This window comes from Eucyclogobius newberryi, unplaced genomic scaffold (assembly GCF_026437365.1).
Source record: "Eucyclogobius newberryi isolate DKJ021-1_F unplaced genomic scaffold, fEucNew1.0.hap1 SCAF_11, whole genome shotgun sequence".
NCBI lineage: Eukaryota > Metazoa > Chordata > Actinopteri > Gobiiformes > Gobiidae > Eucyclogobius > Eucyclogobius newberryi.
In genome coordinates, this window is record NW_027315735.1 from 27737779 (window position 1) to 27755115 (window position 17337).

The 17337-nt window shown below is 40.1% G+C and overlaps 1 protein-coding gene across 4 annotated transcripts in view; it reads left to right on the forward strand.

The window, feature by feature from the left end:
* Positions 1–17337, forward strand: part of gria1a (glutamate receptor, ionotropic, AMPA 1a) — a 128615-nt gene that overhangs the window by 60857 nt on the left and 50421 nt on the right. For all 4 annotated transcript variants that reach the window (XM_072439811.1, XM_072439814.1, XM_072439812.1 and 1 more), the window contains exons 6-9: positions 3983–4141; positions 4964–5131; positions 7298–7402; positions 8201–8311. In XM_072439811.1, the coding sequence (XP_072295912.1) occupies positions 3983–4141; positions 4964–5131; positions 7298–7402; positions 8201–8311 (543 nt within the window). The remainder of the gene's footprint in view (positions 1–3982; positions 4142–4963; positions 5132–7297; positions 7403–8200; positions 8312–17337) is intronic.

Sequence of the window (17337 nt, forward strand, 5' to 3'; positions counted from 1 at the left end):
CTTACACGGCAGCTTATCGCATTGTTTCCTTTTTTTCACATTTTATTATCGCATTTAGCACAAGTTTTTGACGTTCAATCTCGAGCGCTGTATTGCATTTTAGTTGTTTTTAAAGACTGCACTTTTTGAGTGAGACCATTTTGTTTTCTCTCTGCGTAGGAAATGTATTTAAGTATATCTTTAGGCAAGTAAAGAAAACAAAAACTAACCTAAAATGTCTCGTTCCTGTGGTCCATTACTAAATATTGGACAATTAGTAATGTCCACACTGCTCAAGTCAAGACAAAAAAGACCAAACATATTGTGTGTGAATTTGTCATTTTGCAGATAAATCCATGCAAAAGTTAATGCTTAAAAGTATGCACTGGCACTATATATACAGAATACATTTTTTATTTTTCCCAGTTTTCTGTCTCCTGTCTGTGCTTCCAATGCTATTTATGACTCTCTAAAGAGTTTCTCATCTTCAGACCTCCATGTTTGCTCTACGAGAGGCCGTAACCTGCTCATCTGCACAACACATCTTCACCTAATGTTCAATTAACACCGGCCACTGCGGGACTCTGTAATGAAAGACCTCTTTGGAGAACCACAATCCTCCAGAGAGCCTCAAATAGCCTTGTATTGACTTGATTTGTGACTCATAAGAAGCACAACATGGGGAAAAAATAACGCTAGATCTGACGTCGGCTCCAGGAAATTGTTTCACGGTTTTGGCCAATCAATTTAAGTGAAAGCACAATTTTCTTGTGGTATTTTGATCATGCATGTTTTAAACTGTCGGTGTTTAAGTGTTTACTGCAGGAGGCACATAACTGTCAAGAAATTACACGTGAATCAATGCTATTCCTTAACACACAGAGAACACAATTCAACTTAGACTATAAAACGATACAGAAACGTCAGACTTTGTGCAGCTTGAAAGGGTGAAAACCTCGGGCTGGGTCGCCAAGGCTGTTGTAAGTAGCCTGGCGACCCTCCTCAGTCTCACGACGTTTTTTCTCTTGCTGGTAGTTTTATTCACATTATGGATTTAGGCATAATGGGCAGGTCACATTCTCATTGGTTAACTTCAAATCAAGGCACTTGTCTTTTACAACTGTTGGTATTTTCCTTAGAGATAAGAGCATGGGTAATGTTTACCTTTACTCCCCTGGGGTTCTACACCCCTCCCTGGGGTAAACATTCCTTTGGCCCATCTTTACAACACTTTCACAAATGCAGTTTTTTACACATGCCGTTTTTCTCTTAGACTAATGATGCGGACAAAAATCGTCATATCATCATTATGCAGATAATATACATCACAGACATATAATCATATATTTGCATTTTATTACAATAACACAGTTTATTCATGTTGTATGCAATGAAATAAATACATTGAATTAGTAATGTGAAGCAAACTAACTGGAGTTTTAAGAAAAATAAGAAGAAGCACAACAAAACTGGATCTGTTGCAGGCTCCAGGAAGTCGGTTCAATGTTTACCAATCCATTTGTGCCATAACACAATTAACCAGGTGTTTTTTGTTGTTAAAGTATAAATTAGATTAAAATATTTGGACCAGGCCTGCGCTTAGTGAATGTGATTAAGGAAAACCACTTTCAGTCTCTGCGCTGGTATTGGCTGCACACTAGAGGATTTGTATATTGTCTGCGATGTTAAGACGTGACTAAAGTTTGCAGACCACAGACGTGAGGACATTTTAAGACGATTATTTGTCTCACACGAAGCACAGTCACACCACACACTTGCAGATGTAGGGAAATATTCGTTACAAGCAGAGGAGATGTAAACAAATACACAAGGACACAGGACCTTTCCACGCGCTCTTATTTAGTGCAAAATAAAACAAACACGTGGATTAAATCTGCTCATAAAGGTCACAGGAGAGCACTATATTTACAGGTGGTAAGAAGGCTGCTATTGGAATAATGAATAGGTTTGCACAAGCTCTGTGTTTGTTTTGTTTGTGCAATTTCTTCATCACTAGGCAACGGAGCCCAGCACTGTCAGGCTGCGGTAAAGTTGTTCAAATTTGAGTTTTGCGAGCTGCGACCCCGAAAAATCGACGCGACAGAATCACATTGACCCCACAGACGGTAGGCGTGGCAACACAAATAAACGCTGACGAGAATCGCCGCTCAGGCCACGCCTCCTGAACTCCCGGACGTGCAAACCTGGTTCAAATCAGGCGAAAAATCTTCCAGTGCGCAGAAGGCTAACGCTGCGTTCACACTCTGCTAAGGCTGGGCACAAAGATGACAAGAATAGAATTGTGTATCATTTGTACTAGTAGTATTACTTTTTAATTTATGCTGTAAAGATAAGCTAGTTTTAGAGTAGAACATTTGTACATAGATGGATATACGTTTGGTGTTTGTGGTCTCGTTCTGGTCCAGATTGAGCCCATCGGATTATGTGGCCCCCTGTTTGTTGTGGCCCTACACATTTACTTCTCCACCAGAGAAGAAAAAGATTAAATAACAGTGTTAAAGTCAGAATCCGAGCTTTTTAGTCTTATGTATCTTTAAACCAATTATTTCTATCTGTCTTCACCAAAAAGGACGACAACGGCGCAACGTGACAGAATCATTTGTCTTTCTCATCAGCCCAAATCATGCCTTTTAAATCAGACACAATTCACTGACAAATGGCCCGAGCCTTTCATGCGCTCCTTCAGTTTCTACTCCCACTTGTCTGCTTCTGCTGCTGCTGACGCTGTTGCTGCTGTTGCTGCTGCTGCTGCTGCTGTCAGGCGGCCTGCCGAGACACTCAATGCGCTGCACCCACTCCTTGCCTTTCACCCAAAAAACTGTCTCCTCCTGCACCGAGTTCGTGGAAAAATAACACGTAGAAAGACACCATTACAGTAAATCACTCTCACTCTGTGCCTGGAGGCCTGCCTTGTTCACAGCAGCCCATAAGGTTTTTGATCCCTTCCATTGTTAACAGCCGCCTGTAAGTGTAGCACAGATTAGCGTTGGACTTTTTGCTCGCCGTGAAATGAGGTTTTCCTTTTTTCACTTCCGAGTTGTCCCAGAGGAAAGATGGGGATGAAGTCTGTAGAATGGGATAACCCCCTTTTTTTTAAGTGAATAGAAAGAATAGGCTTTTCCGTTATGCAATTAACCCCTCGCTCAGTCGTGCTGTAGGTACGTTGTAGATAAGTGACTCCTCGGGAATTACCAATAGACTCGTTGCATTGAGCGCGGTCGTAGCCATGGACAACCTCTGACAGAGTGTGTACGGGGAACAAGTGTGACGTTACAATCTTCTGCTGTTCTTCCCCATTTCATGCAGACTTATTCATCAAAAATTGTTTTTAAACACGAAGGAATAGGTTCAATATTCATTTCTACACCACAACTTTCTTTATGTTATCATCTAATCGTCTAATAGTTCTGAAAAAGTTCTGACAAATCACAAAATCATTCTAAACCTGTACAAGAAAGCTCCAATTTGATCTTATTTGGCTTTCTCAGATGAGTATTGGATTGGCTACTAGTTTGAGTATTGTTTAGTATTTCATTTACTTCGATATGACAACCCTACCTGCTTGTAACCATGGAGATGTTATTGCTTTGCCTCGAATGATGTTCAGTACGGCATTAGTAACCATATCTAGCATTTATTCACATGTTTGTACAAAAGAGCAAGTTTAAAGGCCAACAACAGTATATATAATCCATAATATACAGTAAGTCTTTCAAAAATGCCTCTTTCTAGACATGTATTTTTCTATTCTCTGGGAAAAAAAATTAAATTGGGCCAGATTAGTGTGTAGAAAAGGTTTCAAAGGCAGTCTCTGGACACTGCTTAAAAGACTACTTTGAAACATTGTCTATGGACCACTCGCTTTGTTTCCGTTATCGTTTTGTGCTTTTACTTGCTTGTATTTAGGATCCGTTCACATCCGTCAGTTAAAGGGGCAGTATATATTCTTTCCTCTAACCTTTGTCCATCTATTGCGTTTCAGGGCTTTTTGGACATTGACCTGACCGACCTGAGAAAAGGCGGAGCAAACATCACGGGCTTCCAGCTCGTCAACAACTCCGAGCCCGAGGTCAGCCGCGTGGTCCAGCAGTGGATGGAGTTCGACATCAAGGATTCGAAAATGCCCAAAAATGGACTCAAAGTACGGGTTTCTGCAACGCATTGTTTATCACGTAGTTGTGTTGATTATGCAAACGATCATTACTGCTTCAGCCCTCGCTACTGTATGTGAGAAATTACCCCTGATAATAATGAGTTAGACCAGAAGCAGATTTAACAAAACATTCACGAGACTTTTACTGTATAATACCGTATTTTCTGGACTATAAGTCGCACCAGCCAAAAAATGCATAATAGAGAGGAAAAAACATATATAAGTTGCACTGGTGTATGTATGAAATGTGCAAATAATAACAAATAACAAATAATATCACATATAAGTCGCTCCGGAGTATAAGTATATAAGTATAAATATAAGTATAAGTCGCACCCCGGCCAAAACTATGAAAAAAGTGTGACTTATAGTCCAGAAAATACGGTATTTGTCAGGATTATTGATTTTGTAAACTACTATACCAACTATAACAACTTTCTTTCACTACTTACATGCCGTAATCTATGAGGAATAGTAGAAAAAATGATTGATTTCCTTTTTTCCAATGGCTAAAATACTCAAATCACTGCTCGACCTCCAGTTACTTTGAGCGCAAAGGCAAAACATGATTTACAGTCCAGAACTTCTCAAAGTTGTCTAAGATGGTATTTCAAAGTAAATCAACTGCGAGCCCATTTTGTACCCAGAGAGTGTGTTCTCGTGGCGAAAAAAGTTAACATTGAAATGAACCTGGCGGTTTTAACAGCCCATTTGGAAATTGTTCAAATACGCTTGACTTCCTAAAGTGAGGCCAGTTTCAAAGTTTGCGCCATTAATTCTTCTTTATCGCGTGCCCCCGTCTTTTTGCAGTACACCGGCGCGCTGACGTACGACGGGGTGAAGGTCATGGCGACGGCGTTTCAGAACCTGAGGAAGCAGAGGATAGACATTTCCCGGAGGGGCAACGCCGGAGAGTGCCTGGCCAACCCGCCGGCTCCCTGGGGCCAAGGCATCGACATACAGCGGGCCCTACAGCAGGTCGTTTACCCGCCGCACGCACGCACACAAAGATCGCTGAGTGGCACGTTGGCTAACCGCCGGCGAGCTCGGGCCCGCCGAACAAACGAGGTCTTATTGCGGCGTGCAAAGTTCACATTAAGTCGCGGGGGAAGGCGGCGCGGTATCAAATGTGACACGGCGGCGAGTAAACAAACGCCGCGGGCAATAACGCTCGCCGCTGACGTTCATGCAATATGACATCAGCAATTGGGTTTGGAAATGTAATATTCGGAGACGTGGCGCTGGCTGGACTTCTCGCGGGAGCAGACGGACGCCGTGAAACTGGGGGGAAGATTTGTGCGCAGAAATACAAATGCGTTCGATAAGCGGCATTTTTTTTATTTTTGTCTAAGAGAGTGTTAATTAAAGTGATTAAATTGGCAGCTTAAGCAAAAGGATTGTTGTTCATATCTTTGGTAAAGCTTAGTTTGACTTGAAAACACCCATATCTGATAGTCTGGTTCTTATAAAGTTTATTTTTTGCGATATTTTTTATAGTTTGTTTTGTATTACTTTTCACAGCTTGGTAGAAAATTGTTTCTTTAGCAAATTATACTTGGGGCTTCATTTGTTTGGTGTGTAATTCTGAATATCTAGGCCGTTCCGTACCTTAAAATACTGCGTGATGTCACATAGGGTAAATACAGGGTGCTCCTCTTGGTTTTTAGAGTCCACGCACATACAGTCGGATCACTTGAGCGCTAAAACTGACTTCACTGCACGACTTCAGTGACAGAAGCTATTATTCGTTTGTCTTTTAGCATTATTCTAACGGCTTTACTTTTTAAATTGGATATTTGGTGATCAGATCAAACACTGGCGACTTCCTCAAGTCTTTGTTCAGCGTTGCCAAAAAAATACATTTTCAACAAATACAAATGTTCCATAAACGCCAAATATTTTTAAAAATGAAAATCAAGCATACAATTAGGGATGTCAAGATTAATTGGCTTATCAATAACTGATTATTCAGGTCACAATATAATCGACTGAAATCATACGACGAATGGATTTTGAAATTAACTTATTTGACACACTTTGGACGTTTTGGTTTGAATGTGCCGCGATTTAGTTTTTCAGTAGATGTTTTGTGCGATCTATGTTCTTTGTATTTTTCTTTGGTCGCGTTCTAGTTTTTGCGCTTATTTTTCAAAAAAAATGAAAAAAAAAATCATGTAAAAAATAAAACAATCTAATAATCGAGACATTTTAAGGAGTGAAAACTAAGTCATTTTAATACTCACAGTACTCCAAAAAGAGTCACTGTAAAGTCCCTGCCTCATTGGAACAGAGCAGTACCTTTAGATTGAAAATTACTTACTCCAATTTCCGAAACAGTTTGAAACTCATTCTACCAAATATTTTCCAAAAAGTAACACTAAATTAAACATGCTTTTTATCTCAACTGTTCATGTCCCATTTACTTTACTTTACCCGTCGCAAAGTTTGATTTCGTAAAGCTAGACATAAACATACTAGAGGAATGGAGATCTATTTGACAATGTTCAGTCGTCAATAATTGTGAATAATCATAATATCGCCATGTTTCTTCTTTCAACAATCATAACGCTACAATTTCACATTATTATCCAATACTTACAGATGATTAAATTATTTAGCGAGGTGACTGTTTGTCCATCCACATTACATATAACTGCATGTGCGAGAGAGTGTGTGTGTGTGTGTTTGTGTATGTGTGTGTGTGTGTGTGTGTGTGTTTGTGTATGTGTGTGTGTGTGTGTGTGTGTGTTCGTGTGTGTGCGTCTGCCTGCTGCCCACGGCCTTGTCTGCACCGGGGCCTACTCAGACTCAATCTCACCATCTGCCTGGAGATTGAAGCAGTGTGCGCTCAATTAACTCCATCACGTGGCCAAGACAAACACACTGCGCCGCACACATTCACCCGCGCCCGCCACTCACCTCCTCTGGGACCGACCATTCACCATTCTCGCTAAACCAAACACTCACGGTCTTTGCTTAACATGCATCTCGCGGTGGAACGGCATGCAAATCCAACAAGCACGAGGAGCAAAATGGCCTAGATGTTACGGGACTTGTGTTTTCTGTGTGTGTGTGTGTGCGTGATAGAAGCCATTTACTCAAAGGCCCTCGATTCATCGGTCTTGTTTGACTCCCATTATACAGGTTCGCATCGACGGATTGACTGGGCACATTCAGTTCAACGAGAAAGGACGCAGAACCAACTACACTGTCAGCGTTATGGAGCTGGCGCCGTCTGGACCCAAAAAGGTGGCTGGCTAATTTGTTTCCGTTTATTCCCAAAGATTTACGCTGCACTTGTGGCGTTAACACCGCTGAGTAAGGAAATTAATGACACATACTTTTTTTTGTACGCCTGGATTAGCATATAGCAATTTATTTTTCAGCTCATGATACCTATTTTCAACATAGGAAGAGGAAAGTAGACATAGACCAACTTTATTGAGCCATAAGGGAAACACAGACACATATAGTGCTCAGTTTTTGGGTAATTTTGACCATTCAAATTGTGATTTAGATGCAGTTGTTATAAATCTTGCAGAACATTCCAAAATACAAAAATATATATTTGAATGGTGTTTTTTTTTTGCTTTTTACGTCAATTGGACGTCAAACGAAGGTTGAGTTTAGTTTATTATTTTTGGTAGCACGTAACAATGATACTTTTGGGACATCGGTACAAGATTCATGAAATTGCATCGAGTCCCCTTTTCTCAAACTCTGACTTGATTGATGCAACATGTTTATGTTTAAATATGGCCCAAAGTCAAACTAAACCAGGTCCAAACCCAGGTCTGAATCTTTATATAACATGGCTAATAAAAAAACAAAACTGTGAATGGATTTTCAGCATGAAACCCAAAATACCAAATGATAATATCAACAACTTAGCAATAATTTACCATGTTTTGTTGTTTAAAAAAAGTCACCATTACAAATGTTATTGGTAAAAGCAATTTCTGAACGTTCATATCTTATTTAATGATACAGATGATAATTAAGAACAAAAAGTTGTACATCAAATCATATCTTATGCTTCTCTGGTAGGTTGGATACTGGAATGAGGACGAGAAATACGTCACCACCGCCAGCTCCATTCGAAGCTCCAACGACACTTACGGGCTGCAGAACCGGACCTACATTGTCACGACAATCTTGGTGAGTTTGTGTTGAAAAACCCACTGAGGTTGAAAACAAAGGACACAATGGGAGACCATGGTGGGAATAAATGTGCGAGAAAAGTGGAGAAAAGCCGGGCAACATTTTTTTCATTTTCTCCTTTGATAGAGTTCTTTAGGGTCCAGGTCCAGAGAGCCGTGTGGATAGCTGTGATTGTATCTGTCACCTCCTCTTCCCTCTCTAACTCCATTTGGCAAACTTTCTCTCCCTCCGACCGGCCGCACTCAGAATGACAATGATTCGATTTTGAAAGTGCTACTGCAGTGTTTGCTCCGGGAACTTAGCTTGTGTACATACTGTCAAGAGCTCTTTGTTGTAAACGTACAGTGCAGATAATGAGACAGAAGCAGTTTTTAAGTTTACACACAAATCTACCAAATCATAGACTGGCCTTTTGCTATTCTGCGTTATAGTAATCGAGTCTGTTCTTCATAATCATCACTATAACCCCTATTATCATCTCTGTTGTTGCCAGTTTTTTAATTCTTTAGCGAGACTTGGTTCTATTAATACAATCCTACTTCTACAAATGTAATGTATAGGCTTTGCGAGTACTGTACTCAGTTTTAAATGTACACGAGGGTGCTATGAACGTAAAGTGGTCTCTGGACAAATGTGTCTTGCCATTTTAGCTGTTCTGAATCAGTGATTATCTTTGAATTTACAGTCACACAGGGAGAACATGCAGAATTATGCTACCTGTTTGTCTCCATGGCGATGCTTTTTATTGTTTTGCCTGGGTTGGTCCACAATAGGGCGGTGTATGTGTTTTTATTGGTCAAAAATACCTTCAAAAACAAGGATAGACTCTCCAGATATCTGACCTGTAAATTGGCCTTGTGGCTGCTTGTTTCCATGGAGCTAAATGACATACTATGGAGCATTCCAGGCAAAGCAATAACATCTTCAAGGAGACAAACAGATGGTGTAACATTTAACACAAAAGTTACACTGCTATATTGCTTTAACTGGTAGATGTCCAGTTTATGTTTGCACTACTGTAAGAGGTAAGATTATAACCCAACTAAAACGGACACCCTAAGATGCTAAACAAGCTCAAGGAAGGCAATAGATATACTTTTTATTGATTTATTTGAAAGTAACATGTAGCAAAAGGAATGAATAAATGTAATTAACATACAATTATATCTGTAAACTGTTTGTCACGAAAATTCAAGACAAAAATGCAGTGAAATATCTATAAATAATTCCATAAAACCTTTTTTTAAATGATACTTCACGTTGATTATTTTTTCTGTATATATATATAAATAATCAATAATAATCAATAATCAATGTGAAGTATCATAAAAAAAAAAAGAATATATATACATCCTTTCAAGCTCCACCACCCTATTTTATGTATATGCTATTTTTATCAGTGATTCTTCAGTGGTATATATAATAAGTATATAAATATTTAGGTCCAATTTGGAAAAAAGGCATCAAAGTGTCTTTTCTACCACCTTTTCATTCTGTCTGATCATCATTTCTATTCAAAGTCTTCTTTTATACTTTAAAACCCCAGGTGGACTTCAAATGTAATATACAGTGTAGCCACATCTCTCAGGTGCAACATGCTCTTAGTGTTTCTTCCATGTTGAAAATGTAATATCATATAATAGGGCTTTTCAAAAGACCTGCAGCTTGGCTTTTCAAGTGGGAATGTCTTTTATCTCTTTACTTGCCGCAACGTAATTTCCATGGACTACCTTTGAGATACAGCTAAATCGCGTACAGTATGAGGAAGAAAGGTGTCGAAAATAACAAGCTGGCGGATCTTAGCGTTCAGTGATGAGTGGACGGTTCGGGAGGCCAGTCTTTATGTGTGAGCGCGCGCGGTGTCCGTCCACTTTGAGGGTTAATGGGTTCAAAGGACTCGACTGGTTGATCCTCTGAAGTGAACTTATCCTCTCACCTGATAAAAGCTGTCGGGAAGCTATTGAGAATGAAAGCAAAAAGGGACAGATGCTGCTCCACAGACAGCGCGGCCATCTTGTAATCTTTTGTTGTAGCGTAGAACCCACCGCATCCAGAGATAATGAGAAGGAAACCGGCTGCAAAGGAGCAACTGGGAGATGTTTTTGATGCTTTTCTGAATGTAATTTGACACATTTTGGATATTTTGGCTTTTTGTTGGAAGCTGTCTGTCAACCCTTTGGCCAGTGGGCGACCTGCTTAACTTCCTGCACCATTGTTTCCAAATCTCAGATGAAAAATACACTGCAAAAGAAATAGGAGGATTACTATTGCAACAACACATCATCAGTAGGGTAAAGTAGGTCCAATAGGTACAAGTTTAATTTGGAATATTAATCTTAATTTGAGTAGTTTTGACTGGTTAAAATAATGACTTGCTTGGATCTAGATTATTTTACAATATTTCTCATCTTATTTCAGTTATTTGCCATTGTATTATGACATTACTGCACTATTTTCAGGCTACATTATCTTGGAACCAGTCAGAAATATCAAGTTAATTGGGTTGTTCAGTCACACTTTTTACACTAATTACACTAGAAGCAGCGAGTCTTTTTCACTTTTTTGTCAATTATTTTTGTGAGCTTATTATATTTCCTTTTTGTTGTGCAAGAATTAATTATTTATGTTGATTTATTTCACACAACTTTGACTATATCCATGTATTAACGAAGATGTGTGATGATAATGTCTGTTAACAATCTCAATCAACACTCTTTCTTACACTTATAACTAACTATAACCCTGACTGATGTGACATTTCTCCCTTTTCGGTGAGATAAATTGGGTTTTCTGTCTGTGGACCCAAAAAAAGATGCTAAGGTGTGAACAATTTTTAGACAATGAGATTCTTCCTCTTTTTAAATCAACTGTGTTCGCACTGAAAGACTTTAAGAAAAATAAATGGAACGTTTCAACTTTTAATAGGCTATGTAAAAATAACTTTTTATTATGATGTTCCCATTTGTTACCAAACTTTTGCTAGACTTGTTCTGAATATGACAACCATCAAATTACCTTCTTCTCGCTGCTTAATAACTGACACGATCTGTTTTTTTAGCTTGATACATATATACAGATGTGATTCCAGACTGATACATACTATTTTACAAGTGTTTTACAGATCTGTGTGCTCATTATGTTCCAAGTGCACGGATCTTCATGTTATTTATGACTTAACCTGTTAAATATCAGAGTTTGTAAATTATTTAAGCAGCAAAAGGTCATTTCTTTACGTGATAGTGCTAATAGATTGATGTAAGGCGCTGGCACTTCATAGAGGATCTACCAAAAGAGAATAAATTGGAAAATATTCTTGTAATATATTACGCAGTGGCATACACAGACACATTTTAAGTTTTTGATTCAGTACGCACGCCAGCTCATGCATGCATAAAGAACTTTGACGGATCATATTTTCTACATCCATGTTAAAGACAAGTCTGGATGTTAATGGATATGGAGTATTAGATATTGGCGTTAGGCCTATGAAACTAGGCCTATGAGTTTGTTTCCCTCAAAAAGTGAAGTTTATTCAAGTGCACAGTCAACAAATCTCTCCCTGACAGAGGGAATCTCTCCCTACCTCCAGAACACTTACAAAGCACAACATTTTAAAGGCAGTGACAAACATTGACACGTACGCACATCATCATAATCAAATCAGCTCCAAAAGAGATAGAACAACCGTCACGGATGCAAAGATTCGAGCTCATCTCATTCAGAGATGACCTGACCCTCAATCGGAGGTGGCATGACACACAATCAACGTTCTGACGCATTAAATGGCCTGATACTGGCTGATCCAGAGGCGCCGGACAATACTAATCAGAATCTGCACACAGAAAAACAACATGGATAGAATTTAAATGACATGACATGACGTGTTTTCGTCACAAAGGCGCCGGTCCAGCTGGCAGCCCGGTGTAAACGCTCCGCTCTTTTCTCACACTTTTTTCACACTTATTGTGCTTTATCTTTTGTATTTTGTAAAAAAAAAATTCTACTTTACTTGTACAATAGGCCCACGTGCTGGAATCGCTTTAATTAGGCCCGAGCGCCACAAGCTGGCGAGAGGCCTATTAATCTCGTAAGGCCGTGCGAAGCACGGCTGCGAAAGTGCGCACGTAGTGCGCACGAAATCGAGCGCGAAGCGCTCGCCCACTTCCAAACACTCACTAACGCACTCCTCCACTCATGCACGCCCCGTGCATACTAATTAGTTGTAGGAAAATGGAACATTACCGTTGTAAACGGGCGAAGCCCGTGCAAAAGTTCGCACTAAACGAGCACTTTACATTGGGATGACGACCGCGAAGCGGTCGTCATCCCCATATAAAGCACTCATTTGCGCTAAGTAGCTCACGAATACGTTCCCCATCTCTTGCATGTTCCGTGCATATAAGCATGTAATGCAAAAATTGAACATTATTACTGTATAGAGGGCCAAAAACACAAAGTGGGCGGAGCCCACTCAAAATTATCGAAAGTACCCGTCAGTGACCAGGGACCCACACCATGAGGTAGGAAAGCGCGAGCGCTTTCCGAAAATGTATAGTTTATGATATTTGAAAAATGGGAAACATTGTTTTCGCATCGGAATATTATTCTTTCTTTCTTTCTTTCTTTCTTTCTTCTTCTTCTCGGGACCAACCCCCCTATTTTTCACCCAGTGAACATTGACGAAAAGTCACAAAAATTTGCACACCTCTAAAAATCGTGCCTCTCTACATTCTGGCTATTTCCCTTTTCTAAAATAAAAAAAATTGGCGCGTCAGCGCCACCAAATGTACCAAAAATGCATTGAGAGAGGGGAAATGACCCAAAAAAAATCTGATCGTAGAATCATGAAATTTGGCGCAGAGGTAGATGGTGACAAGAGAAGTAAAAAATATTATTACGGCAACGCCGTCCCCCGAACCAAATGTCGGCCATATTGCTTCAAAAATGGCTAAACATGACTTCGGAGTCTTTCCAAACGTCGTACTTTTACGAACTCCTCCCAGGGCGTTGGCCCTAAAAAGCTGAAATTTGGTGAAAATGCTACTGAGGAGTGGGACATCAAAAGTTATCCAAATTACATTGATACCTCTCACGGTCTCTGTGCGGCGAAGCCGCAAACTGTAACTAAAATTTCAGAAATCTCCCATATTTAAAATTTCTGCCGTTTGCGCAGATAAAGTCCGAATTGCGTCAAATTAGAATCAGTTGTTAAACTCTTTGCCCTAAACCTACTTGAAGTGAAATAAATTCATTTGGCGCCACAGCGCCCCCTACAGATTTTATATGGAGGTTAAATGTTTAGTTTTGCGAAATTATATGAAATTTGACACACAACTCAATTTTAGCATCCCCATCAAAAAAGTCAATGAGACCCATGTCATAATTGTTATGGCGTTGCCGTAACGATGACCGAAACCTCCCATGTTATTCCAATGGGGCCAGAACATGTTTACACTTTAGACTTTCACAAACTCCTCCCAGGGCGTCAGCCCTATTAACCTGAAATTTGGTGAGACTCATCTTCAGGACCATCAAAAGTTATCCACATTTTCATTCAAAGAGTCACGGTGTCTGTGCGGCAAAGCCGCACATTTTGCCAAGAATTCAAAATAAAATTGCTTTTTGATGGTAAAACAAAGGGGAGAACATGTGACAGCGTCACAGATTCAGCAGTAGGCGTGATAAAAGGACAATTGGGGCGCGTTAGCGCCCCCTCCTCTTGCGGCGTGGCGGCGGTGTGGCGGCGGCGTGGCGAGGGCCGATCATTGCCGCTTGCGGCTATATTTTAACTTGTTTTTGACTTTGTTCGGCTGGATTATTGAGTGTTTTCGTCGTGATGTGCGCTAGCTCTGAGCTAGCCCCCGGCCCCCCCGCGCCCTCCGGCCGTCCTGACGTACAGTATGCCGCCGGTACACGTTTGTATAAAAGAGGAACTTCATGAATGATCGGGACACGCACTGGAATCGCTTTAATTCAACTTGTTTTGACTTTGTTCGGCTGGATTGAGTGTTTTCGTGTCATCGCGATGTGCCCTGGCTCCGAGCCCCCCCGGCCCCCCTGCGCCCCCCCCGGCCGGCGCCGTACCGCGTTTACACAAAGGAGGAACTCATGAAACTGCGGAGAACAGTCGTCTTACCCGGAGATCGTCACGTTATCCCGGCGGACATCCTGAGATTTTTATAAGAGATCTTCTACTGAGAGTGTTTTTCAAACTTCCTATAAGTTATTTGTTCTTTTCTTCTGTATCTACCTCTGTATCTTCCTGCGTTGCACCAATGGAATTTCCCCATGTGGGACAATAAAGGATTATCTTATCTTATCTTATCTTTTCCATCACAGGCCTTACAAAGGACACTTTCAAAGCAAAGTGAAGTGGGTTTTAAATAGGTTGGGTTCACTTTCTAGGATTTGATTGTCATAATTTCATATGGGCGCGTCGTAATGCGATGTCATTTTGTGCCAGTTTTTGTTTCATGTGGATAGGTCCAGTAGTTTGCATGCATTTTTGGTCAAAATTGTATTAAGTTTATACTGAAGGGCACATATTATGCTAAATTAACTTTTTTTTTATATTTTAAAACATACATGTCGCTTCATTCACACTAGTTTGATGAATCCTGATGAGAAAGTTCTCTTCCTTTCAACCGTCAAAAACACTGAGTCTGATCGAGGTTCTGAATCTCCTCGATGTTTTCTCCATCTGTGACATGGCTCCGAGAATCTCTACCGTTTTTAAGTCCCAGTGCCAGACTTGTTTGACTTTGTTGACTGTAAATCTTTTCTGTTTGGGTTTTCTTTCTGGGATATTCAATACAAGTTATCACCATCAGTGACTTGTGAGTTGTGCGTAAAGTTTTAATGTACTATCATGCCAAGACTAGATACCATTTATTTGAGTTTCGAACTGGAATTGACCAAAGTACAACCTGGTACATCTAGCTTCAGTCAGCGTAGAATAACATTTTTAGTTTACTTGTTCAGAAATGTCACATGGCGCATTTGGCCATTGAAAAAGTCCTGTTTCATTTCATTTCAATATGTATTTGACAGTTATTTATGGGACATGAGTGTGTGCTTTGTATTCAAGATGGCTGACTGACAGACATATCCCCTTGGAGCAGTTATAGGTCAATGAGACTTGTCCTGGCAGACCTTCGGCTTGTCTTTATGAGCGCGAGTGTGTTACTGTCTATGCCGCTTCAGTCCGTCTCTGTGCTGTGTGTATTGGGCCTGGATCGTGTGTGATTGTGAGTATCTGTCAGAGCTTTGCACATCCAACCTTTCGGTGCGCAGTCTCCCCCGGGTGCTGTTTCGCGAGCAGTGGGCTCCGAGATTTCATGTGTAAAAATGATTACCTTCACCTCAAGCATAAAGAGCAAGAGGAGTCAGATAACTGTGGCACCAAGAGGGAAGCCCTGTCGTTACACTCAGATGAAATATGGAGGGGGCAAAGTCGAAGGAGGAAACAGATTTGTATAACAACCTGTGGGATTAAAGGCGAGTCCAAGCCTAAAATTCAAGAGACTGGACTTCTGTGGAGGTAAAGGTGCTTCCAAATGAGGTGGAAGAGGCTCTGAAACAACAACAAAAACGTATATATACAGTTAATATTACATGGTATAGCATTGAACTAATCTAACTTGTATTCATTCAGCTACGTTCTATTTTTTGCCACTCCACAGAGCTGACCTGTAACTTGCCCTTGGAGATAGATAATGCAAGCAGGGAGTGGGGGCAGATCCTCAACCAGAAATGTTACATATTGCACCTTTTGTAAAATATTTCCGAGATTGCTAAAAGCTCAAAAACCTGAGGATTGGACGAGCAGAAAAAAAACATGTTGGATAATTATTAAAAGCAGTATTGATAAGCCTACACTACTACTTGAAATTAGAAATATTTTTAAACTACAACTACTACTCTGTGATCAAAAACACCTCTCCACAAGTAAAGGGAAAACATCTTATTTATTACTGCAAAATAGTATGGATGGAAAAGCCTGTTGACAGCATAATGCGTTCTTCATTCATAATCTAATATACCAGTTGTTATACTCTTTGGTTGAACACACGCACAAAAGTCAGGTACCCCAACCCCAATGAACAGTATATATGTCCAAAATTCTCCAAAACTTTCTTAAATGTGTACAATTTACCACAAAGACCATGGTATTACTCCTTCTACTTTAAAAATATTAATATTATAGGTATTTCCAATCGTATATGGTCTTTAGTTCGCTGTAGATGTATTATTTACCTGTCCAAAAATCCACATCTTTCGCATCAGGTGTCACGCGCGCTGTCATTTCCCTGCGCAGCCAATCAGATCACGGGAGCATCTGCAGGAGCGACGTAACAGGTGAATTTGAACAGAGGTCACAGAGATGAAACACACAAAGCTCCTTCTCCGTCTGCAGCGCTAATAATAGTGTCTGATTCCTCCATTTCCTCCCAGGCTGCACCATGTTATCAATGCGCCACAGTGCTGTCATAATGATCACACTTTATCACCTTTTGTGTTTAAATTACACACCATACCGCCACAGAACAAAGACAAAATAATACCTGGTAATTTTATGTAATCATCTTTGCTTCAGCGAATTTCGCACACCGCCAATTATAATTGTGAGGACAGTCAGGTTTTGTTATGTTGTTGCCGTAAGGAAACGTCAAGTGATATTCCTTCTTGAAATTTTGATTGTGAGTCATGAAGCTAATATAAACTATATTATTCCTTGTTCTGTGGTCGATGACGTTTGTTCTCCAAGGGTGCGTTAAAACATTAGAATTGGGACTTAACTTTGCGGAAATTACCCAAAACTAAAACAGGACTAAAAGGGCCGACACAATTCTACATGAGAATTAAACTGGACTCTAACAAGTCCCAGTTTTAGACTGAGTTGAGTTTTGGTTTAGTTTGCTGTTCTGCACTTATTGAACAACGTTGATTTTATTTTATACTTGTAGAGAACTTGTGTTTACTGAATCAAGACAAAAGATTTCCTCAGTAAAGACCTTTTGTCC